General features: G+C 48.1%; 1 protein-coding gene across 3 annotated transcripts in view; it reads left to right on the forward strand.

Moving 5' to 3' along the window:
• Positions 1-8,223: 8,223 nt before the first annotated feature.
• STX2 (syntaxin 2) overlaps positions 8,224-25,972 on the forward strand; it is a 109,899-nt gene continuing 92,150 nt past the window's right edge. Inside the window, exon 1 of one of the 3 annotated variants that reach the window (XM_033956380.1) lies at positions 8,224-8,579. In XM_033956380.1, the coding sequence (XP_033812271.1) occupies positions 8,550-8,579 (30 nt within the window). In that variant the 5' untranslated portion in view covers positions 8,224-8,549. The remainder of the gene's footprint in view (positions 8,580-25,972) is intronic. The other 2 variants (XM_033956379.1, XM_033956381.1) reach the window with 2 other exon arrangements.

Raw genomic sequence — 25,972 nt, forward strand, 5'->3', positions numbered from 1 at the left:
AAGCATCTCCCGCTCTACTAGGGAGACGCGTAGGGCTGCCTAGGTTCGCCTAAGGCTACTGCCTAGCCTTAGGCGAGCTTAGGCGGTTTTACGGGCCTCCCTAAGCTCCCGGAGGTGCCTTTAATATAGGCGGCTTGCCTGGGGAGCATTTTTTTTTAAAAATGTGCCTTCCGATTGGCTGATTAGATAGCTGTAGAACACCTACAGCTGCCTACAATCGGATGCACTTTGCAGAATCTGAGCCCAGGTGCCACGACAAACAGTGGAAGTGGATCTGAGGTGTCTTCATCCTCATCATCCTTTACAGGTTCAGTATGTGGTACAGGAAGAGGAGGAGACAAAGGGGATGCCTCCTCATGGATGGTTGATGCGGAAGAAGTGGATGGAGAGGCAGGGACTCTCGGTATCTTCTGGAAATACATTTTGATTTCCGTCTGACTCTTCTGCTTCTTCATTTCTTTATATATTTTTGTGTATGTAGACATTGCCGCTTCTGCCACCTCCTTCACCTTCAAGGCATATACCATGGATGGGTCGATGTAATAAAAAAGTCCATGACAACATCGAACATGCATAGACCCTCTGTAATACTGTCCAATGTAAACTTGTCTTCTAACACTTCTTCTCCATCCTCTTCTTCATCTGGTATTGCCTCTCCTTCGGGAACAATTAGGTCATCTTCTTTAGTTCGCTGGATCTGGTGTCTATTAAGTCTTGAATATCCTTGTGCATCCAGTAAACAGGCAGCTGGAACTTATCGTTTCCCTTCAAGGCTCGGGGGTTTACGGCTTTATAAATCAGTGCTGGCTTTATCATATGGCCTACTGCATTTGTGCAAAGCAACACAGTTAGTCTATCCCTTTTAGCTGGTGCTCATTTATCCTATTTGCTAATGAAAATCCTCTGTGGTGTTCTCTTCCAAAATATAGCAGTTTCATCAGCATTGAATGCTTGCCCTGGTTCATATCCCTTCTCTTCAATAATTTCCTTAAAGGTGGCAGAGAACTCTCTAGCTGCCTCTTGGTTGGTAGATGCTGCTTCTCCTGTCACTTTCACATTATGTAGGCTATGCCTGTGTCAGAATTTATTAAACCACCCTTTATTGGCCAGAAAGTCCATGGATTGTGACAATCCACCTTCCCTTTTCTTCAAGTTACCATACAAAGACTTTGCCTTTCCTCTTATCAACACAGAGTCTACAGGAATTCACTTCTTATAGCAATCCTGCACCCACATAAATGTTGCGATTTCTACACAAGAGAGATTGGTATCTCACACAACATGTAATGTTGTCACACCTGCCGGTGTAGCTACAGCAATGACTTCACGGATTGGTTTTCCTTCTTCTTTATGTACCTAAGGGTAGATTCATTAATGCCGAGCAACTGCAGAGGCTGACTACTCTATGAAGCATATCCAATAATTCAACCTTTTCTAGTAAGGTCTTCACTTTTTTCTCCTCTTGGGAGAATTTTCGGTAGCACTTGAAGTCTTATGCTTTGTAGCCATACTGTGAATATGGAGGGAGACCTGACCTGTTCCTGAAGGAGAGACAATACTGTACCAGATATGGGTAGCATATATCTCTGGTTTGATGAAATGCTAAACTTTTCTCTCTGCACCAACCACTTTATCCAGCTCCCTTCCTGTCAGGCATTGCACCCAGGCCACCCAGGCATTGCACCCATTGCATCCTTCCTAACAGGTATTGCACCCAGCCCCTTTCCTTCCCTCCCTCCCATCAGACTCTGCACCCAGCACCTTTCCTTCCCTCCCCCCATTAGACTCTGCATCCTTCCCCCTCCTTGCCCTAGCCTCATACCTCTACCGCCGATCCCCGGTGGAGGTGCAGTGGGCAAGAGTAAACTTTCCAAGTTCCTGCCCCGCTGTTAACAGGCTTCTGTGTCTTCGGCCACACTGAGAAGCACAAGTAGGCACACGATTTGGCACTGCTGCTCAGTGCTGAGCAGTTTCCTTAATAGCTCCCGCAAATTCTTGTGCCTGCTCGTGCTTCTCAGCGGCCGAAGACATACATGGAAGCCTGTTAACAGTGGGGCAGGAACTTAGAAAGTTCGCTCCTGCCCACTGCACCTCCACTGGGGATCGGCGGTATAGGTATGAGGTTAGGACAGGGAGGACGGCAGGGTGCAGAGCCTTGTGGCGGCAGCAGCCTGCAATAATTTTGGAAGGGGATGTATTGGCTCGAATATAAACCGGACCCCCATTTATGGCCAATTTTTGGCCCCAAAATCCCGGTTTATATTCAATTATATACGGTATGATAAGGAATCTGCATGCAATTCAATAGGGGAAAGATAATCTGCAGTGAATAGTTCAATCCTTCTACCTCAGTGAATTTCTACAGGTAGGAAAAAAACCTGAAAAATCAGAAAGTACATAGTAAGATAATAATAGCTCATTCCAATAGAAGGGGATATTGGTGCTCTAGGGACTAGTGTAATATTTACAATGTTACCTTTTCCAAAGCTAGGGTTATATTGGTGTAGTTCTGGGAATTTTAGTCTGATAGGTTTGCTAAATGGTTTCTAAGAGTCATTTTTTGAATAGCATTTCTTGCTACATTATAACTTGTCTGGGAATTGAAGGAGTTGTTATTAAGGCATAATCTTTCAAGGCCAATGTCATGAGAATATAAGAATAGCCTTATTGGGTCAGACCAACGGTCCTTCAAGCCCAGTAACCCATTCTCACAGTGGCCAATCCAGGTCAGGGGCCAGGGTACCTAGCCAAAACCCAAAGAGTAGCAACATTCCATGCTACTGATCCAGGGCAAGCAGTGGCTTGCCCCATGTCTTTCTCAATAACAAACATGGACTTTTGCTCCAGAAAATTGTCCAAACCCTTCTTAAAACCAGCTAAGCAATCCACTCTTACCACAACTTCTAGCAATGTGTTCCAGAGCTTAACTATTTTCTGAGTGAAAAAATATTTCCTCCTACTGGTTTTAAAAGTATTTCCCTGTAACTTCATCGAGTGTCCCCTAGTCTTTGTAATTTTTGGCAGAGTGAAAAATCAATCCATTTGTACCCGTTCTACTCCACTCAGGATGTTGTAGATTTCAATCATATTTCCCCTCAGCCATCTCTTTTGTAAGCTGAAGAGCCCTAACTTCTTTAATCTTTCCTCATATGAGAGGCGTTCCATCCCCTTTATCATCTTGGTCGCTCTTCTCTGAACCGTTTCTAGTTCTGCAATATCTTTTTTGAGATAAGGTGACCAGAACTGAACTCATTACTCAAGGTGAAGTTGCACCATGGAGCGATACTGAAAGATTAGGTTCTTATCTTTGCTATTTTCTTTTTTGTAAATCCACACTTTATTCCAGGACCAATGGGTTATTTTCGTCTACCCGCCAGGACTTTGTTGAAAGTAGTGCTGCCCGATTCAGGATAAAAATTTTGATTTGATTCAGCCTATTGAATCGATTTTTCAATTCGATTTGATTTTCCTGCCCAATTGGGTGTTTTTTTAAACATCCTAGTGGGTTTATTTTATAGCCTCTTCAACCCCTTTGCCCTCTACTACCCACACTGGTGCTGTGGTATAAACAAAATGAACAAACAAAAAAGACTTTTCCTCTCTCTGTTAAATCCTAGCTCACTTCCACGGTCTAACACCACATCTGGCAGGATACACATTTCAAATCTGACATATTGTAATCACAAAGCATAAAATAAAATTATTTTTTCTACCTTTTGTTGTCTCTGGTTTCTACTTTCATCTTTTCACTCTCTTCTTTCCTGCGTCTGCTCTCTATGTCTCTTCAATCCAGCATATGACCCTTCCATCCACTGTCTGCCCTCTCCCCCTTCAATATGGTATCTGCCTTCTTTCTATGCCCCTCCCCCTTTCCATCCAGCCTGCGCCCCCTCTCTCCTTTTTACATGATTCATTCCAGCTTCACTGCTCTCTTCATTTTTATCTCTCCTACACCAGATCTAGCATCTTTGTCCACCATCTTTATTTCTCTGCTGACCCCCTTCCTAGCATCAGTCTCTCTACTTTCTCATTCCTGTCTCTCCCCTTTCCTTCATCTGATATCTCCATTCCACCCTGACCCCTTCCCCTCCTCTAATCTCCCTGCCAGCTGTTTTCTTCCTTTTTTCCTCCTCCCCTGTCCAGCAGTACCTCTTCTCCCTTCCTTTTTCCCCTATTCAACAGTAACCCTTTCCTTCCCTTTCCCTCCTCCACTCCTAACAGCATCTCTCCAGGTCCAGTAGCAGCTCTCCCTTTATCCAGCAGCTTCACAGTCTCCATCAGTGGTTTCCTCCCCTCCCCTTCTTTCCACTCACCTCCCAGCAGCTCTCAGTAATTGCCTGCAGCAGCGATTCACTTAGGCAGCCTTGGGTCCTTTGATGGATCACCCCTGCCTCTGAGGAAGTATCCTGACCTGAGGAAGTAGAATTTAGTCTAAAAGTTAGTCAAAAATGTATTAAATTTAGTCCAATAAAACGATCACCAAATTTCCATTTTCTATTCATAAACATTTATCAACACAGCTACAATGCTATATCCTATAACAAAAAAATTAAAAAATAGAATTTTTTTTTCTACCTTTGTCGTCTTGATTTTCATATAGGCTATCAGCTGAATTATATGTTTGGGTATTCCCATTTGCACTAGAGTGCTCCATAGTTTATTGTAATCCACACAGTCAATAGCTTTGCTGTAGTTGATGAAACAAAGGTATAGAGGGTTTTGGTGTTCTTTGCTCTTCTCCAATATTCATCTAACATTGAACCAGGACTCGAGCACGAGTTGATGGCACCTAACAACCTTTGTCTCCCAGTTTCTGCTTTCCTCATCTTGTCATTTTCTTCCTTCCATCCACTGTCTGCCCCTTCCAGAAACTGTCTGGCAACCTCCTTCCATCTTTTCATTTCTCCTCCTGCCCTCCCCCTGTCCCCTTGGTCTGGCATCCATCTTCTTCCCTCTGTTCCCCTCATGGTCTGGTATCTCTCTCCTTTTATTTCCCTCTCTTTTCTCATTTCCTCCACTCAGATCTGATATTTTTGTCTCCTTCCCCCTTTCCCCCCATGCTCTGGCATCTCTCTCTTCTCTATTTTCTTCTTCTGTCTAAATTAAATTCTCTCTTACTATTCAGTCCTCAATTTCCCTCTTTTCACTGTGCTTACCCACAGATTGCCACCCCTTTCCTTCACCCCTCCATTATCTCACTAATTCTCTTCTTCCCCTCCATCCAGCATATGACTTTTTCTTTCTTCCCTCCTTCCCTCCATCCATCCAGTATGTGTTCTCTTTCCCCACTTCCATTCAGCATTTGCTCTCCCCTCTCAACTGACATCCATCTGCCCTCTTCTCTCTCTCCCTTCTCCCCACTTCCATCACCTGCCCAATTGCCCCTTTCTCTCTCTCTCTCTACCACTCCGAGCCTCCACCCAGGCCCATCTCCCTCCCTTCCCATCACCTTCGCGCGGGTCACCACTTACATTATACTCCATTGGCTGCCCCTGGAGGCGCGAATTCTGTTTAAGTTCTCTTGTTTGTGTTATAAATCACTATTTGGTCTGGCCCCCATTTACCTAGTTTCCCAATTTAAACTGGCAAGTTCTATTAGGCCCACATGAAGAATACATCTGTTCACCTATCCGACAATAAAGGCCTGCCACTACAAAGGATTTCTGGCCAGAACCCTTGCCTTCCAGGCAGGCAAATGGAATGATTGGCTGAGCAACGTTATCACTCACTCCTTAACCTACTTCAATTTTAGAAAATTGGAAAAAACAAGTTTGTTTAATCGATTTGTAAACTAAGAATTTTTATAGCTCTGCTAATTCAACCAGTAATCTTAAGAACTACATAGCTTTCCACTTCTTCCATTATGTAAGATTGTATTGATAACTTAGAATTGTGACTTCCAGTGCTTCTTGTTGTAAACCGCTTCGAACTATCATGATTTTAGCGGTATATAATAATAAAATTATTATTATTATTCTTTGGAGGCTTTGCGGCCTGTAACCCTCCCCACCACCACCTTCTCCTGTTCCTCCAAGGGTTTCTGACCTGTGCTCCTCCACTTTTCCCCCCTCAGCTCCTCGGGATGCTTGCAGCCTGCACTCCTCTCCAGCTCCTTCTTCCCCACTGCATCCAGGCCCTGCAACCCCTCTACGGACTTCTCGGAGGGCTGCAGTTTGTGGCACCCTTGACACTACCAGCTACTCCTCTTCCTCCTTCCCCACTGCGCACAACACCTGCAGCAAACCCCCCCCCAAAACTCCCTCTTCACACATCCCGGAGCCGCCCCTCCCACCGCACTCACCTGCTTTGGAGGCTCCCGCTTCCATCCCATAGATGCAGCGAAGAACGCTCGTACAGCCAGCGAGTAGAAAGATCAGCCACAGCACCTGCCAGCAGTGCTCAGCCCAAAGCTTCCCTCTGACGTGAACTGCCCAGGCGGAAATAGGGAGCTGAATCAGAGGGGCTGTGGCTGATCTTGCTGTCGATGCCGTGGTGGGGCCCGATCTTGCTGTCATGGGGGGCCGATCTTGTTGTCATCGGAGGGGGGCCCAATCTTGCTGTTATCGGAGGAGGGGGAGGCCCGATCTTGCTGTCATTGGAGGGGGGCCAATCTTGCTGTCATGGCCATTTAAAAAAAAAAAAAAAAATTGGAAAGGTGATGGTGAGTGGGCCCCCTTCACAATTTCGGGCCCTAGGCACGTGCCTCCTGGGCCTATCCGTTAATCCTGCCCTGGCACTGGTCCCAGTACATATCCCTGTGGCACTCCACTATTTACCCTCCTCTATCTGTCGGATAGCCAATTTCTAATCCACAACTGAATATTGGGCTAGATTCACTAAGGGCATGGATCGGATCAGATCGGATCCGTGAGGGATCTGATCTATGTCCAGGAGGCTGATTCACGAATCGCCCTCATGCAATAGAGGGCGATCAGAATCACGCCCCCATCCGACTGAATCGGATCGCTGAACAGCGATCCTTGAGCATGTGCAGACCATCTGTAGATGGTCTGCGCATGCACTGGCCCTCCATGCCCGGCAGAGCAGTACATTTTTTTTTTTCTTCCCAAGCCCGTGGTTTTAACCCACTTTAAGCCTATGGGTTAAAACCATAGGCTTCCACTTCGGGAAAGTGCAGGAGATTCAGGGCGACAGCAGGAGATGGGGCAGGCAGGAGATCGGGGCTGAGAGCAGGAGTTCAGGGCAGAGAGCAGGGCGGCAGAAGGCAGGGCAGTCGGAAAGGACCTGAGCAACTGGTCCTCAGCAGTCGCTTATTTTTGGATCGGTCAGCCCAGTCGGTGTCCCTCTTTTTTTCTTTTTGATGAATCACTGCCTGCCTACATTTGAATGCTGTTCCCCCTCATTTGCATGTGCGAATTGGAGGATGATCAGGACAGAGGTTAGTGAATCGGGTCAGAGGGAAATCGGGTCTCAAAGGGGTCGCTAAGTGGTCGGAAGTTGATCGGTGGGCTTAGTGAATCTAGCCTATTGTCTCCTGTCTCATGACTCTAATTTTCCCAGGAACCTCTCTTGTAGTTCTAGTGATGAAGCTGAGGTGGCTGGGAAAAGGAGTGGGATGGATAGGGCTTTTTGAATACAGTTGGTCAGTTTGAAAAGTATTTTCCATGTGTTAAGCTTTTTTATGCAGAATAGTATTCCTATAAAATTGTGCAAGGCTATAGAAAGGGAAAGAGGCACTTACCCAATTGCATAGGAAGTATGTGCATGTAAGAAGTAGGTGCCTGGAAATACTGTAGTAGTCTGCTTTAAAGTAACCTGCATGTAGCTTTAAAGTAACCTGCATGTAGTTCTCAGAGGCATAGTGATGAGAATGCACATATTTTATAAACTAGGCAAGTACATGTGCAAATTGGCACATGTCCTCAAAGCAGTTGTAACTTGTGCTCTACTAAAGCTGCCTTTAAAAAAAAAAAAAGTCGGATTTCTCAGCTATGCACCCTATTTTAAAATTACCCCTCCCCCCCAGAAGGGCCACAGACTTGCCTTTTACGGCTAATTCAAAGGCAGATATTATTTGTGAAAATACCACTTTGGTTTTCTCCTCCAGTTAGCAACCCCGCCCCTTCCAAGCGCTCTGACGTTATTCTTTGGGTATTCATTATCATCATTCACGTACACTGGGCACCCGATGGAGTAGGCGGTCTTTTAATTACACAACCCCCCCCCCCCTTTCTCCTGTTTTGCATAGTTGAGCCCCCTTTCCTCAGGGACAGCGGGGACTTGAGTCTCCGGCGCATGCGTAGAACAGGGGCCCGGGCGGCGGTTGCCGTGGCAGCGGGGCGGGTACGGAGCGCGATTGGGCTCAGGTGGCGAGCCGAGGCTGCTTACGCGTTGTGATTCCCTGCTGTGTGGCCCGCCTCTTCCCAGTGTCTGCGAGCGGCGCAAGGAACTTCCCCCCCGGCCATTGGCAACAGAAGTCTCTTGAATTAGAGTGTCGGGGGCCAGGTTGCTGCAGCTGGTTCATGAGGCGCGGGCGGCCGGGGGGCTAGGAGCGGTGGCCGCGCGGAGCGTGCGAGGAGGCTTCGGGGATGAGGGACCGGCTGGCCGACTTGACAGCGGTGAGGGAGGCGGCGCTCGGCCGCGCCCCGTTATCTCTAGGTTTCACTTAGCGGTTTAGGAGACGGCGTTTTCTGAGGATCCGTTAGTCGCCTCTGGGCGGCCATCATTAGAGCTTATTTGCAATCTTCCCCCTCCCCGTTTGCTCTTCTCTCCCTTTGGAGTTATTGTGGATAAACCTTAACACCCCCCCCCCCCCCCGAACAATTCATTTCCAGGGCTGTTTAATATCCTTTCTAAAGGACATTTTTGGATACTTCTTGCAGCTGTTGTTGCAACTGTGGAAGGGATGTGTGCGATTGTGGAATTAATACATTTCTATATATGTCATCTTGTATATTTTAGTTTTTATAGGAGATGGCAACGCGAACCGCTCCCAAGTCAAAATATCCTTTGAAACACTCCCAAAATTAAATACCGTTTAAAATGTATTTATTTACAGTATTTTTCCAGATCTCAATAAGCTTACCATGTTTCTTTATGCATCTAGAGACTATCGGAAACGGGTCTTGTTTCATTCCCTCTTTCTCTCGCAGCTTTATCAGCAATGGGTGATGCTTGTTTTGTGAAAGTCAGTTTACAAGGTAGACTTAAAACTTGCTCGTGAGCATTTCACTGAGCAACAGGGCTCCTTTGAGGAACTCGCCTTTACTTCCCCCTAGTTGAGAATACTGTACTGGCATTTAAGCAGCTTCCCCCCCCCCCCCCCCCCTTTGAATTGCTGTGAATGGCTTTTTTTTTTCTAGTAGATAGTTCCAGTGTTTTAATATGAGTATTAAGACACAAGAATGTTGTTCAGTTTTTAATATTATTTTTGCATGTGCATTTTCCTCAAATTATTCTTTGTGTAAAAATAGAGAAATTTAAGGTACTAAACATACTGCTATCAGAGGTTGGTTTGGTCTCTTGCTTTGCATTTTATTTTAGAGCCTTTACTGTTCAATTTAAGATATGGTTTACCAATTTAATTGAAGGAAAAGTTCAAAAGTAGTGATTCATAAACATATATACAGATGAAATTATTATGAAATCTATAGTCTTGAAGAGTTACTGGTATACATGTGTGTACATAATGTACAGATTGCTTACTTTTTGAAAAAAAAAAAATACACCCTCAGAATTCTGGTCAAATAATTTATGTAGTTAAAAGGTTAGTTTTAGGATACATGGCTCATTGAAAAACCTAAGTGATTGAATTAGCTATCCTTTCATTTTGATTATTGTGCAAAGTCTAAAGGGATGGAGAGCCGTAGCAAAAGAATGTCTTTCCTAAACAACAGGAAAATATGATGTAGATGGTTCCTGTGGGAGCTGCTCCAAATTGTCTAGATAGATACTGTAGGAACTTTAATTTTTTAAAGTACGGTAATTGCTGATTCTCTTAGTGATAGTCACACTTACTTGTTAGACAATAGACACCTTGGCAGTTTGTTATGCCTGTTGACTCTTAGCTAAAGCTATTAACTTATTCTTTTTTTCTTCTCAATTGGAAGGAAATCAGAATGCATAGAATCTTGGCTAATTGAGTGCATTTTGCTTAAATGTAGTTCATACATTAGAATAAAATAAACACAAAAGTGCACTTAAATTTGATGTACTGTATGTTCCCAGTGCTTTTTGCAGTGAATTGAAATGTCATAATGCATAAAGGACATGCCATTTATAGAGGGGGCTAAGACCATCATCATGATAAATTCAGTGTTGTAAGTTCTATGATTCATATTCATTTATAAATGTAGTTGTATTGCCCCTTTAAAAAAAGTATACATATAATATCAAATTTAAGTGCATTCTTTTATTATTTTACTATCAGACTGCTGGCTTGCAGATGTTTATCATCATATAAAGAAATACCCAGAGGTATTTTAATTTCATTCTCGGTTTCTTCCTTGTTGACTGCATGTTAAATGCACCCTCAGCATGCATAAACATGTCTTATGTCTGCTTCTCCCAATAACAGATATACCTTACAACATAACCCAAGGGAAATGAAGTTTCATTTAATAGTTCTAGTTTCCGTTTGTACTCCCGGTTGCTATTCTAATGCCAATTTGTGTCTGGGTCATTGCAAATTTTAGAACATTAAAGATAAATTTAGTATTTTATATCAGCATCTTGTTTTGATATGAAATAACTTGTTCAAGATTTTTGATGTAGGGAAAACAAACACAGGCATTGCGTGTAGAAAGCAAGCATATCATTGTAATTTCCTGGTGCAGATATAAATATACTATCCTTTTAACAGATTCAGGAAATGTCATAAAACTGAATAACTTTATAAAATTGCACACGTTGTTGTTGTTTAAATAGTTTTAGTAAAAATTATTGGCTTGCTTTCATAAATATTTGACTTACTGATAGTGGGAAGTAGTTTTCTCTGCAATACAGATGAAGTTAAAGCTGCAGCTATGGCTTTTTCTTAAATTATGATAAATGACCTTGATGTATATCTAGGTGAAGTCATAAGTTACCTGGATATAGACTTGTATAAATTTAAGATACTTAGCTTACTTTGCTGTGAAGGAAATGACATTTGGTATTTGTAAAGGATATTCAAAGGTGTTAAGCATTGTTTAATATAAAGTCAATCAAAATGTGTATGTTTTAAGCATACTGTTTTGCAAAGCCTTCAAAACAGACATATGATAAACCAGTCTTATGGAACGTCTCTGTTTTTTCCCCTCGATTGCCCATTTTCTGTACCGGCCTTTCAAATTTGTAAAACCCCATGCAAAATAGCCAAGCAATTGATTCACTAACATTTGCTTGGCTGTTTTGCATCAGGTTTTACGATCTTAAAACCCGACTGCTGTAGACAGGTCTGCGGGGTTTTTTTTTTTTCCATGGCACAGATATTTTGTGTGTATTACACATGCAAAATATCTGCCCCATAAAAAAAACCCAGGTAGACCTGTCAAAAAATGGCTCCTCCCTATATTGATGTATGTCACTGCTGTAGCATTGTCCAAGGAGACCCTTTGCCTTCCAGGATCTTTTCAAATGACTGCAACGCTAAGCAAATGGTTCTCAGTTCCAATCTAGAAGACCCTTTGCCTTCCAGGATCTTTTCAAATGACTGCAGCGCTAAGCAAATGGTTCTCAGTTCCAATCTGTTGATGGATCATTTTCTCTGAGAAGACATCCCTCGCTGCTGAACTGGGCAACCCTAACAATGACCTCTCCAGCCATAGAGGCTGTAATCTGTATCACCTAAGAGGAAATGCAGAGGCAAGCCCTTAGACAGTGTCTCCGCCGGAAGCCACTAACGCAAGCTTTGATGTGCCTTTCAGGTCAATGGCATTTGTAGAAAATCCCTGTAGAGTCTAGTGGTATAATGGTGCATTCTGAAGGAGTGTAAATGAGCTTTTGCTCGAGATACCACTTCTGTAGTCACTACCATCATCCCCAGGACCTGCAAGTAGTGCCAAGCCGTAGGAGCTGGCCTTGCCAGGAACTCTAAAATCTGGGTTTGTAGCTTCAGCTTGTGCAACTCTGGAAGAAAAATACAGCTTTCTGCTATATTAGAGGATCCCCAAGTACTCTAGGGATTGGGTCGGTTCCAGGTGATTCTTCAGAAATGTATCTATCCCAGGTCTTTCAGGAGCTGGACAACTTGTGTCACTGCCCAGTGTTCACTAGTCTTGGGTGGAGCCTTGATTAACCAATCATCCAAGTATGGGTGTACACAAATCCCTGCCTTGCGCAGGTGTGCTGCTCCCACTACCATCACCTTGGTAAAAGTGTGAGATGATGTTGCCACCCCAAACTGAAGTGCCGAGAATTGAAAATGTTTTTCCACGACGTGGAACCTGAGGAACTTTCTGTGTTCGTGAATATGTGGGTAAGCCTCTGTCAAGTCTGGTGCAGCTAGGATTTCTCTCAACGCCACCGAGATAATGACCATTGCACAGTCTCCAACCAGATTCTGTGCACCTTTAGTGCTATATTGACAGATTTCAGATCCAGGATTGGTCTCCAGTCGTCAGTCTTTCTAGGGCACGATAAAGTACATGGAGTATCTGTCCTATTCTGATTCTGCATCGAGGTCCGGCTCTAAGGCTTGAATCCCCAGAAGCCATTTTACTGTCTCTTCTGATTTTGACCGCCTTCTCTGGTCTTCTGGCTGGAGAATCCACAAAGAAATCCTGAAGAAGATGGAAGAATTTGAGTTATAGCCCTCTCAAATAATGTCCAGCACCTGAATAAATCTTTTCCAAGCCTTCCTGAACTCAAGACTCTTCCTCCTATTTGGGGTAGCCTGGGCTCTGGCTTGACATCATTGGGACTTCTTAGGAGTGACTGTTGAGTTGAGACCAGATGTCTGAGTTCTTCTGGAGCCCCTGAACCTCTGTCTAGATCCATGAAATGATCACTGAGAAGAGGAGCCTGTCGATGACTGACTGGCAAGACTGCCTGTAACCACGCAAGGAACCATGACTAGACTCACCCCCCCCCCCCCCTCCCTGGGAGCATGTGGTCTACTGTCTGGCAATGACTTAGAGTGATGATCTGCTACACTGGCCATAAGGTCGTCCAACCTTTTTTGCCTGCACAAGTAGCTTTAGAGGCAGAGTCTCCTGCCTATTGTCTGATCCAGAGCATTCTGCAGGTGGCGATAGAATAAGCAGATGCTTTGCTCATGACCCTGAACACATCATATAGAGCAGGGGTGCCCACACTTTTTTGGCTTGCGAGCTACTTTTAAAATGACCATATCAAAGTGATCTACCAACAATAAAATTTAAAAAAACACAAAGCACACTTTACGCAGAGAAAATGTTAATTATAATTATATTTAGGGTTTTTTCAAAGAGGTCAAGGCAGATGACTTTAAAATATGCAAAGTCACCTCAGTAGCAACTATACAAAAATAGACAAATATACCTTCCCCTTCCCCTGAAAGTAACACCTGGTGGTATATGTACCCTCCAAAAAAGCTGGAGCCCGGCACAGCATCTTATGGCAGATGCACACCACAAAGGAAGCTGCCTCTGCTTTCATACCCAACACTAAAGCTTCAAACTGTTGTTTGAGGACTAAGTCCACCCTGTGATCTTATGCATCCGTTAGAATTATTCCACTTTTACTAGGAAATGATGTATGCTTCGTAACTTGTGCTTCCAGTAAATCCACCTTAATTGGCACAAACAACTGCTGGAACTTGGAAGCCATCAGGTACAATTTTGTCTTGGATTTGGCAACCCTCAAGGAACATCTGGTGCCTCCCAATTCTCCATCAGCATCAAGGTGATCTCTAGATGCAAAGGAAAAAATGTGGACTACGTGGTCTAGCGGGTTTCTGGGGCAGGAGCGATCTTCCCACGCTCCTACCTAGTGCAGATTGCTCAAAGGAAATGGTTGCCTTGAGCTCCCATAGTCTCTTGAGCCATTTCATGTGAGAGATCTGCATTATAGTAATTTGTCACTGGCATAAAAAAAGCTTTCACTCCTACAAAAAGTGACCATTCTCTTTTCTTAAAAAAAAAGTATATACATACCACTTCCTTGGGGGCAATGGGACCAATGATGGATTACAATAGTAGTGTATTATCCCAGGACAAGCAGGCAGCATATTCTCTACATGTGGGTGACGTCATCCACGGAGCCCCGACGCGGACAGCTTTTCAAGCAAACTTGATTGAAGATTTCAAGTTTGCTAGTGCTGCACCACGCATGTGTGTGCCTTCCTGCTCCACTAGAGGGCGCATCCCTTCCTCATGGTCTTCAGTTCTTAGTTTTCCGCGGAGCCAGAAAGCCCTGTCTCTCTTCTCTGCGTTCTTCTAAGTGCCTTTCTAGCACCACAGCTTCTTTATTTTGTTCGGGAGTCGCTGTGCGTTTGTTGATTACTCGTGTATTTTCTTTGTTTCAAAAAAAAAAAAAAAAAAGGACTTTTTGTTGTGTTTCTGCTGGTTTTCCACTGGCAGGCCCTTCTTGGGTCTCAGCCATGCTGCTAGGTCTCGTTTGGCTGCAGCTGTGTTTTCTTCTTCCCTGGCCTCTCTCTGGGCTTGCCTCGTTTGAGCAGAATGGCCGTGACCCTTTTTCCTTCATTGGAATCGGGCTGACGTAGCATCAATCCCCGGTAAGTCTTTCTTTCTTTCTTTCTTTCTTTCTTTCTAGGTGCTTTACCTCGGTAACGCCACCGGCTGAGTCTCAGGCTTTCCAGGCATCGAGTGCAGTCGTGCCAGCCTCTACGAGTCCTTCGAAGCGTGCTTCCTTTCATGGGAATACTCATCCTCGAGGTTGCCCTCTATGGAGCGCACTGCTGCACCTTCATTACCAGTTTCATTGGTACGGTGCCCTCTTCCGACACTCGACGGTCTTCGGTGCCTTGCCGTCGACTGGGGCCTTGCGCCTCGCCGTCGGCTGGGGCCTTGCGCCTCGCCGTCGGCTGGGGCCTTGCGCCTCGCCGTCGGCCGAGGCTTTGTGCCCCTTGGTGGACTGTGGCCTGGTGCCACAACGTCGCTGGGATTTATACCTCGACGTCGGCTGAGGCTTTGGGCCTCGGCGTCGACTGCGGTTTTGTGCCCCGGTACCGGTGGGGGCTTAATGCCTCGACGTCGCCTGGGGCTCTATGCCTCGACGTCTCCGGCTCCTGTTCAGGAGGGTTCCCCGCTTTATCTTCGTTCATTCCAGGCAGACGTGCTGGAGTCTTGTAGTACGAAGTTTGGTCTCCTGGAGGATACTTTCTTCCTGCTCCGGCTTTATTGCTCCCGCCATGCGTTGTCTCGCTTGGCGCAGAGTGTGGTTGGGGATCCGAACCTACAGTATCGTCTCGCCACTTTTGCTTGCGTGGGTACTGCGCTTCTTGAGGCCTCTCTTGCGGCGGCCACTAACCGCCTCTCAGAACACGGCTGGTCCTTCGCCTATTTGGACGCCTTCAGCTGAATCCCTTCTGCCTTGGCGGTTTGGACTCCCTCTCCGGAGGGGCCCTCTGGATACCTTTCCTGTGTTCTCTCAGCCTCCTTCGCAGCGGCCGCAATAGCTGCAGCAGCGGCGGGTTACGGTCCAGCCGCCGGCTTCGGCAACTCCTGGCCGTCTTTTTGCATATTCTAGCATACCCTCCGGGCTGCTCTCCTTCTGGGGATTTCTCCCCTCCCTTAGGGGGGGGGTGTCTCCTTCGTGTCTATGCATGGGGGGGTATAGCCTCGCCTCTGTCGGTTGGCCTGGCCCTTCGTGCCTGCACTAGTTTCTAGTCCGGGAGCGGTTCAGCGCCTCTGTCCGCCCCTGTCTCGGGAGTCCGTCGGGGCGGACCTGAACCCAGTTTGTCTGCGCTCCTTCTTGTCTCGGCCTCTGGGGGAGGCCCTTGTTCGTTTCTGCCGGAAGGTGGGCCCTCGGTCCACCTCTGGTCTTTTCTGCCTCTGCCTCGGCTGGTGTCTCAGCGGTCTCGGCCAAGCAGATGATGATGATCCTTTTGGGACCGTGGGTCTCCATGGTTCATGTCCCGCCGTTCGCCTAGTTTCATCTTCGTGTTCCCCACTGGACCCGAGCGTCTCAGTGGTGGCAGGATCGGGATCCCGCTTCCCAGCACATTGTGATGCCTCCTTCCTTGAAACGCTTGCTTCGTTGGTGGGCCACCTCTTCATATCCCCGCATCAGAAGGTTCTGCCGATAGACTCCTCAGCATAGGCTTAGGGGCGCACCTCGTCGGCCTTCGGACTCAGGGTCTTTGGTCGGGTGCGGACCATCGCTGCCGCATCAACCTGCTGGAGCTCCGGGGCATTTATAATGCCGTGGTGGATTTTCGTTCTTGGTTGCAGGATTGCGGGGTCCTGGTGCGTACAGACATCTAGGTGACGATGTATTCTGTGACCATGCCAGGGGGTACAGGTTCCCTGTCACTTGCAGGGAAGTCCTTCGTCATTGTCTGGGGGCGTTACACCACATCCTCTGTCTTCGGGCGGTGTATTTCTAGGGCGAGCAGCATTGTCTGGTGGACATGTTGAGTCGCCTTTTTTGGCCGCATGAATGGTCGCTCCATTCTCATACTCTGCGGCAGGTGGTTGTTCGGTGGGGAACTCCACAGGTAGTTCTGTTCGCTTCGCCCCTCACTCACTGGTTGCCTCGATACTGCTCGAGGATGTTCTCCTGGGTTCGCATCGAGGCGGATGCTTTCCTTCTCGTTTAGACGGGCAGGTTCCTCTATGCGTTCCCTCCCTTTCCTCTGATTCTCAGGTATTTGGTACATCTCCTGTCGGTCTGCGCCACCATGATCTTGATGGCTCCTCTGTGGCCCCGGCAGCCGTGGTTCTCCCTGCTCCTCAGGCTCAGTGTCAGGGAGCCTCTGCTTCTTCCTGTGTTTCCTTCTCTGCTATCTCAGTGTTGAGGTTTTTGTTGCATCCCAATCTGCAGTCTCTACACTTATCAGCTTGGTTCCTCGCCACGTGCCTCCCTCCTTCTGTTTCTCTCAGTCGGTGGGGATGTTCTCGAGGCCTCACGGAAGAGCTCCACTCGGCAATGCTATTCCCAGAAATGGTCCAGATTTGCTGCGTGGTGTGCTGAGCACCGCATGGATCCGCTCTCTGCCTCCTTGCCTTCAGTGCTGGATCTCTGTTCCACTTGTCTCGGTCTGGTCTCAGATCGACATCTATTCGAGTCCACCTCTGTGCGATTGCTGCCTTTCATCGGCCGCTTGATGGGAAGCTGCTCTCCATCCATCCGCTTTGTGAAGGGTCTCTTCAATGTTCATCCTCCGCTCAAGCCCCCTCCGGTGGTTTGGGATCTTAGTATGGTCCTAGCTCAATTGGTGAAACCTCTGTTTGAACCCATTGATGAAGCTCTTTTGAAGTACTTCACCTGGCAGGTGGTATTCCTGGTTGCTCTCATGTCTGCTCGCAGTGTCAGTGCGCTGCAAGCTCTGGTACTCATCCCATGTTCTTGTCCCAGGTGGTTTCGGACTTTCATCTCAATCATTCCATTGTTCTTCTGGTCTTTTTTCCAACTCCCCACTCGCATCCTGACGAGGGGCGCTTCACACTCTTGATTATATGAGGGCGTTAGCCTTTTACCTGCGTCCTACTGATCCTCATCGGACGGCTCTTCAACTGTTCATCTCTTTTGATCCTTGTCGGTTGGGTCGCCCTGTTTCGAAGCGCACCTTCTCCAACTGGTTGGCTGCTTGTATTTTCTCCTGCTACGCTCTGGCTGGTCTCTCGCTGCAAGATCGGGTTACGGGGCGTTATGTCCAAGCGATGGCGGCATCTGTCGTTTTCCTCAGAGCCATGCCTATTGAGGAGCTCTGCAGGGCTGCCACTTGGTCTTCATTTCATATCTTCACCTCTCACTACTGTTTGGACGTCTTTCCAATTTGGCCAGTCGGGGTTGCATACTCTGTTTTCATGATTGCCAACTTTTCCTCCGTCCCTTTTTGGTTAGCTTGGAGGTCACCCACATGTAGAGAATATGCTGCCTGCTTGTCCTGGGATAAAGCACAGTTACTTACCGTAACAGGTGTTATCCAGGGACAGCAGGCAGATATTCGCGCAACCCTTCCGCCTCCCCGAGGTTGGCTTCTTTGCTAGCTATCTGAACTGAAGATCACGAGGAAGGGATGCACCCTCTAGTGGAGCAGGAAGGCACACACATGCTTGGTGCAGCACTAGCAAACTTGAAATCTTCAATCAAGTTTGCTTGAAAGCTGTCCGCGTCGGGGCTCCGTGGATGACGTCACCCACATGTAGAGAATATCTGCCTGCTGTCCCTGGATAACACCTGTTACGGTAAGTAACTGTGCTTTATCAATGTACTTGCTTGAAGATCTGATGCTTTTTCCTTCACTCATTAAGTTGTCAGTGTTTGTAATGGAGAGTTGTAAGATCTCGTATTTACTGTAAAATATATTGTTCCTCCTTTCCTTCTATATTATCACCATTGTTGGCTTACTGTGTGTGTGATCATAGAGGGGATTTTGCTCTCAGCCCCAACACTTCAGTTTCACTGTGAACAACTTTAGGTGTGTGGTGGAGGGGAAGTGAAAGATTTCATCCACTGGCTCCTAGATTCATTGAAAACATGCTGAAGCCTGCTGTAGATATTAGCATGGTTCTGCATTAGTGTCTACTATGTGGTTAAACCTGCAGTAGCTGTTTAACACAGCTTAGTAAAAGAATCCTTCAGTTTTGCCTTGTTGGCAGCCATGGACACTGGTCTGAAAATTACAACATACTGTCCACAATGACTCGGAGATCATTTTCTTGTATGGTAACTCCTAATTATTGATCTTACTAGTGTTTAAACCCGTTACATTAACGGGTGCTAGAATAGATGTGTAAACTTTTAGCACAATGGGGCGCAGAGGCGTGTCTTTCTCTGTCTTTCTTCGAAGGCACGGATGAACGGAGGCACAGAGTTTCAAGTGTACATATGTCCTTATTATTGATAAAATCATTTTTCCTACCTTTGGTGACTTTATTTTTCTGTACTTTTAACTATGTTTCCAGGGCCTCCTGCATGCGTCTTCTCTGGTCCTCCTTCTCTCCTCCATCTTCTGCCTTCCTTTTACCTCCCTCCCTTGTCCGTCAATACCCCTTATCCTTTCCCTGCTCCCCCTGTCCAGCAACACCTCTTCTCCCTTCCTTTCACCTCCCACCTGTCCAGCAGTACCCTTTCCCTGCGCCCCTTGTCCAGCAGTAGCCTTCTCCCATCCTTTTACCTCCCCCTGTCCAGCAGCACCCCTTCCCTGTGCCCCTTGTCCAGCAGTAGCCTTTCCTTCCTTTTACCTCCCCCCTGTCCAGCAGTAGCCCTTTTCCCTTCCTTTTACCTCCCCCCCTGTCCAGCAGCACCTCTTCCCTGCGCCCCCTGTCCAGCAGTAGTCCTTCTCCCTTCCTTTTACCTCCTCCCTGTCCAGCAGCACCCCTTCCATGCGCCCCCTGTCCAGCAGTAGCCCTTCTCCCTTCCTTTTACCTCCCCCCTGTCCAACAGCACCCCTTCCCTGCGCCCCCTGTCCAGCAGTAGCCCTTCTCCCTTCCTTTTACCTCCCCCCTGTCCAACAGCACCCCTTCCCTGCGCCCCCTGTCCAGCAGTAGCCCTTCTCCCTTCCTTTTACCTCCCCCCTGTCCAACAGCACCCCTTCCCTGCGCCCCCTGTCCAGCAGTAGCCCTTCTCCCTTCCTTTTACCTCCCCCCTGTCCAACAGCACCCCTTCCCTGCACCCCCTGTCCAGCAGTAGCCCTTCTCCCTTCCTTTTACCTCCCCCCTGTCCAACAGCACCCCTTCCCTGCACCCCCTGTCCAGCAGTAGCCCTTCTCCCTTCCTTTTACCTCCCCCCTGTCCAACAGCCCCCCTTCCCTGCGCCCCTGTCCAGCAGTAGCCCTTCTCCCTTCCTTTTACCTCCCCCCTGTCCAACAGCACCCCTTCCCTGCGCCCCTGTCCAGCAGTAGCCCTTCTCCCTTCCTTTTACCTCCCCCCTGTCCAGCAGCACCCCTTCCCTGCACCCCCCTTTCCAGCAGCAGCCCTTCTCCTTTCCTTTTACCTCCCCTGTCCAGGAGCACCCCTTCCCTGCGCCCCCTGTCCAGCAGTAGCCCTTCTTCCTTCCTTTCACCTCCCCCCCTGTCCAGCAATACCCTTTCCCTGCTCCCCCTGTCTAGCGTCATGGATGGAAGGCAATATATAGCACACGGAGAAGTCTCTCGGTTTTCGTGGTGATCTGCAGTGGTTCTGGGCTTGCAGCGTCGCAGAGGGAAGGCAATCTTTAAGCCGCCGCAGGTTCCTTGTGATGGGGAAACCGCTGCACACTGTACTGCACATGCGGAAACTGCCGAATGAAACAGCCGCACTCTCCTTCTGCACATGAGGAGGCACAAAGCAGAGTTTAAAGTGTGCAGAGTTTAAAGTGTGCATGCCCGCTAAGGGCTTTATTATAGCGGATAGATTCTCCTTAATGGAACTGATTCAGCATGGATTTAGCAAATTCTTGCCTTACCAATCTATTAGTTTTCTTTTTTTTAAAAAGCATAATGTAAACAAACATACATAAAGGAGAGCCAGTTGATATAGTGCATTTAAATTTCAAAATGCATTTGACAAATTCCCACATAGAAGTTCCACAGGAAACAGAAGAGTCCTGGAATAGAATGCAATCCTTGTTGTGGGCAGGAAACAGAGTAGGAGTAAATGATCCATTTTCTGCAAGGAAAGAGGTCAGCCATGGAAAGTCCATGGGTCAGTACTGGGACTTGTGCTGAATGATGTGGAGAAAGGAGCAATGAGCATAATCTGTAAATTTTAATCATCTCAATTATTCAATCATTAAAACCACAGACGACTGTTAGGAATGTAAATTGGGCATCTAAATGGCAGATAAAATATAGTGTGGGCATGTGCAAAGTGATGCACAGAGAAAATGTATCCCAAATACAGGTACAAAATGATTGGTTCTATATTTTGTATTCTAAAAATAGTGTCTTATTTGCCCAACATCAATGTCAGGTTCACCAGTTTATAGATTCCAAGATCATTCCTAGAGCTCTTTTTAAAAATTAGCTTTGAATTGGCCATTGCTCAGTCTTAAGATATTGTGGCTGTTCTAAATGATTAGGTTAAGGATTTACTAGTAAAACATCTCTTATCTAGAATGGACCAAATAAACAATTATCCCAGGACAAGCATAAGAACATAAGCAGTGCCTCTGCTGTGTAAGACCAGAGGTCCATCATGCCCAGCAGTCCACTCACGCAGAGGCCCTTCAGGTCCAGGACCTATATAGTAATCCTCTATCCCCTTCTATCCCCTTTTCCTTCAGAGAATGTGGATATTTCATTCTCTAAATACAGAGAGAAAGACAAGAACTGGAGGGAGCATGTGGAACATAAGACTAGCCTTACTGGGCCAGACCGACGGTCCATCAAGCCCAGCAGCCCGCCCCCAAGGCAGCATATTCTCTACATGTGGGTGATGTCATCTACGGAGCCCCGATTGGACACTCTTGCAAGCAAACTTGCTTGAAGATCTTCAAGCTTGTGAGTGTACCGCGCATGGGCATGTGCCTTCCCGCCCGAGTCAGGGCGCGTGTCTCCTCAGCGTGGCCTCAGTTCTTCGTTTTCCGCGGAGCCAGAATCCCTGTTCGATCTCGCAGAGCAGAGGGAGTGCCTCTTGCACCGCGGCTTATTTTGTTGTTTTTTTTTTCTTGTTTTTGGGTGAGTCGCTGTGCGGCATGTTTCTAAAAAAACAACAAAAAAATAACTTTACTACTATCGTTGTTGACCCAGGGCTCCAGATCCAACTTGACCAACTACCCTCGTGCGGCTGCAGCGGCAGTTTTGGCCCTATGTCCCGGCCTGTTACTGGCTTTAAGAAGTGCGGTCGGGTTATTTCTATTACTGACCCCCACCATTGTTGCATTGAGTGCCTGGGTGCTGATCACCGGATTGAATCTTACCCTTGCTGTGCCACTCTCCAGCCGCGGGAGCTTCATAGGAGACGGGCAAATATCCTCGAACTGTTTGGAGCCATGGATCCTTCGGCCGGGGCACCCTCGGCCTCGAAGGCCTCGACCTCGTCGAAGTCACCCTCTTCCACCAAGGCTTCAGTAGCTGCCCCGACGAAACCTGTGACCTCGGGTAAGTCTCCTCTTCCTCCCTCAGGTTTGCTAGCGAAGAAGCCTACCTTGTGGTCTCAGGGGGGTGCGGTGGGCCATGCCCCACTGAGACCTCCCTCTAAGCGTGCCTCCACACAACGGGAATACTCTTCATCGAGGCTGCTCTTGTTGGAGCGCACTGCTGCAGCTGTACTACCTGATCTAATGGTCTCGGTGGCGATGTTCGAGGACATGCTGAAGGCCATCCTGAAAGCGCAGATCTCCTCGGTACTGAGCCAGCTTGCCCCTGCCTCGACTCTGCTCTCAGCAGGCCAGCCTGAGTGTCCGCTCGATGCCCCTCGGGGTCGGTCTCGACGGTCCCTCAGGCTCTCCTCTAGTGGGTCTTCTCCTGCTGCTTTGAGGCTTGGATCTCCAGCCCGTGCGCCTCGTTCGAAGCACCTGACAGAAGCCGCTTCATCCTCAATGCACCCGCCCTCGACGCGCTGTCCCGCGGACCTCAAGGCACTTCAAGGCATCGGTGCGGTCGAGACGTACCTCTCCTTCCCGTAGGCAGCCCTCCATGTCTATCTCTCTGGGTCGAGGACCCCTCCCTCGAAACCATCGGGGAAGTTAATCTCTTCTCCGCTTCCTCATACCCCGGGCTCTTCCCCTGGCAGGATGCAGCATGGGCGCTCTTCTACCTCCCAGGGGCTTCGAAGCAGGATGTCCTCGTTGTCCCTTTCTCGAGATTCTGCCATGCCTGCTCTTTATTTTAGGGAAGCCTTCCCGTCCTTTTCGGCGGCTCAACGTTCTGGGTCTTCCTCACCTCGCGAGGTTCTTCCTTCATCTTGGACCTCCTCCTTTGCGAGGTTTGTCTCGGACATGGGTAAGGCTCTTCAGCTGGACCTCCAGCCTGAATCCCGGTACACCCAGGAATACCTGGATGAGTTTGAGTTCCCTCATCCTCCTAGGGAGTCTTTGCGTCTTCCTCTGAATCAGGTTCTGAAACAGATATTCTTCCGGAATCTGGAGACCCCTTATGCCAATCCTGCCATCCCTTCCAAGATGGAATCGTGATACCGCACGTTTCCGTGTAAGGGCTTTGAAAAGGCACAGCTTTCCCATCAGTCCCTGGTTGTGGAGTCCTCCCTGGAAAAGTCTAACTCATCAAGGGTCTATGCTGCCGTCCCCCCAGGCAGGGAGAGGAGGATGATGGACAAATTCGGTTGCCGGCTCTACCAGAACTCAATGATGGTGACCCATGTCCTCAATTATAATTTTACTTTCACCTCTTATCTCACTGCCTGAAGGTTCTGCAGTCTTTCCTTCCTGATGTGCCCATTCGCCATCTGTCGGCGTTCCGTCAACTTCTGGAGATGCTGTCCCAGGTCCGCCTCTATATGCTCCAAGCCGCGTATGACGTCTTTGAGCTGTCATCCTGGGTCATGGCTTTTGCGATGGCGATGTGTCGCTTGGCCTGGCTGCGCATCGTGGACATGGACCCAAATTTGCAGGATCGCCTGGCAAATCTCCCTTGTGTTGGGAACGAGCTCTTTAACGACTCAATTGAGGCGGCTACGAAACGCCTTTCGGAGCACAAGCGATCCTTTGCCTCCCTGGTGCAACCTAAGGCAAAAGTCCCCCCTCCCCCCCCCCCCCCCGGCTAAGCAGTATAAGCTTCCTCCGTGGCGCTATCCGCAGAAGTCCACCCTGGCTATCTCCCGTCTGCCTCCTTGGCGGCCTCAGCAGCATCCCTCTAAACCTCAGGTGTCCGCGGCGGCAAAGCCGGCGCCGTCCTTTTCACAATTCCAGTCGGAGCATGCCAGTGTCTTTCGTCCATCAGCCTTCCCCCCTGCACATTAGGGGTCGGCTCCGTCATTTTTATCATCAGTGGGAGTTGCTGACAACGGACTCCTGAGTTCTCACCATAATTCGGGAGGGGTACTCTTTTCACTTTTGGCATGTGCCTCCGGTTCAGCCCCTATGGGAATTTCCTTCCAACGGGTCGGAACTTCCTCTCCTGCTTCGGTAAGCCCAGGCTCTCCTCCGTCTCCGGGCTGTCGAGGAGGACCCGGTGTGCCAGCGGAACTCAGGATTTTACTCACGTTTTTTTCTAGTTCCCAAGAAAACCGGAGACTTGCGTCCCATTCTCGATCTGAGGGCTCTCAACAAATGCCTGGTCAAATAAAAGTTTTGCATGCTCTCTCTCCCAACTTTGTACCCCCTAATGGACGAGGGTTATGCTCCCTGGATCTGAAAGAGGCCTACATGCACATCCCGATTCATCCGGCCTCGCCAGTTCTTGAGATTTTGGGTGGGGAATCTCCATCTACAGTATCGTGTTCTCCCCTTCGACCTCTCGTCTTCCCCGAGGGTGTTCACGAAGTGTCTGGTAGTGGTTGCCGCAGCCCTGCAGACTCAGGGTTTTCAGGTCTTCCCTTACCTCGACGACTGGCTAATCAAAGCGTCGTCTCGATCGGAGGTTATCTCAGCGACCCAACAGACTATTCTGTTCCTTCAACGTCTGGGTTTCGAGATCAACTTTCCAAAATCCCAGTTTTGTCCGTCCCAATCTCTCCAGTTCATCGGAGCGGTGTTGGATACGCTTCGTCTCCGCTCGTTCCTGCCTCGGCCTCGTCAGGAGACCCTTGCCCGCCTTTGCCAGAAGGTGTCTCTTCTTTCGACCGTCTCGGCCAAGAGCATGATGATCCTGCTAGGGCACATGGCCTCCAACATTCATGTGACGCCTTTTGCCAGACTTCACCTTTGTGTGTCGCAGTGGACCCTGGCCTCTTGCCGGATTGCGGTGATTCCTTCCTTGAAACGATCTCTGCTGGTGGATGCGCTTTTCCAATCTTTTCAGAGGTTTTCTGTTTCACGCACCCCCTGCACAGAAGATCTTGATGACAGTCTCGTCCACCTGCGCTTGGGGCTCACCTCAATGGCCTCTGGAAGCAAGGACCTTGGTCCAGCGAGGAGCGATGCTGTCACATCAATCTGTTGGAGCTTTTAGCCATTTTCAATGCTCTCAAGGCCTTCCTTCATCTGCTTCACGACTAGGTGGTCCTCGTGCTGACGGACAACCAAGTGGCCATGTATTATGTCAACAAGCAGGGGGGTATGGGTTCCCTTTTTCTTTGCCAAGAAGCTCTGAGAATTTGGGATTGGGCTACCCGCCACACATCTTTCTCAGAGCGGTCTACATTCAGGGCCAGCAGAACTGCTTGGTGGACAATCTGAGTCGCCTTCTACAACCTCACGAATGGTCCCTCAGTTCGTTAACTCTACGTCAGGTGTTCACCCGGTGGGGGACCCCCCAAGTAGATCTGTTTGCATCCCCCCCTAAACCATAAGTTGCCTCATTTCTGCTCCAGGATTAATTCTCCTCATCGGCTCGAGGCGGATGTGTTCCTCCTGGACTGGACGGATCTGTTTCTCTATGCGTTCCCTCTATATCCTCTGATTCTGAAGACTCGTCGCGCTCAAGTCTGTTCACGCCACCATGATTCTAATAGCTCCTCGGTGGCCCAGACAACCCTGGTTCTCCCTGCTGCTTCAACTCAGTACCATGGAGCCTCTGCTTCTTCCGGTTTTTCCTTCTCTGCTTTCTCAGAGTCGAGGCTCGCTTTTTCATCTCAACCTGCAGTCCTTGCATTTGACAGCTTCATATCTCAGCACCTGACTGCCTCGTTCCAGTTCTTTCATTCTGTTAGGGCTTTTCTTGAGGCATCCCGAAGCGCTCCACTAGACAGTGTTATTCTCAGAAGTGGACCAGATTTTTTTCTTGGTGTTTGACGCTGCACCTGGAGCCCTGTTTTGCCTCCTTGTCTTCCGTGTTGGACTATCGGTTGCACTTGTCTCGGTCTGGTCTCAATTTGACTTCTAT

The sequence above is a fragment of the Geotrypetes seraphini genome, chromosome 8 (assembly GCF_902459505.1).
Source record: "Geotrypetes seraphini chromosome 8, aGeoSer1.1, whole genome shotgun sequence".
Taxonomy (NCBI): Eukaryota; Metazoa; Chordata; class Amphibia; order Gymnophiona; family Dermophiidae; genus Geotrypetes; species Geotrypetes seraphini.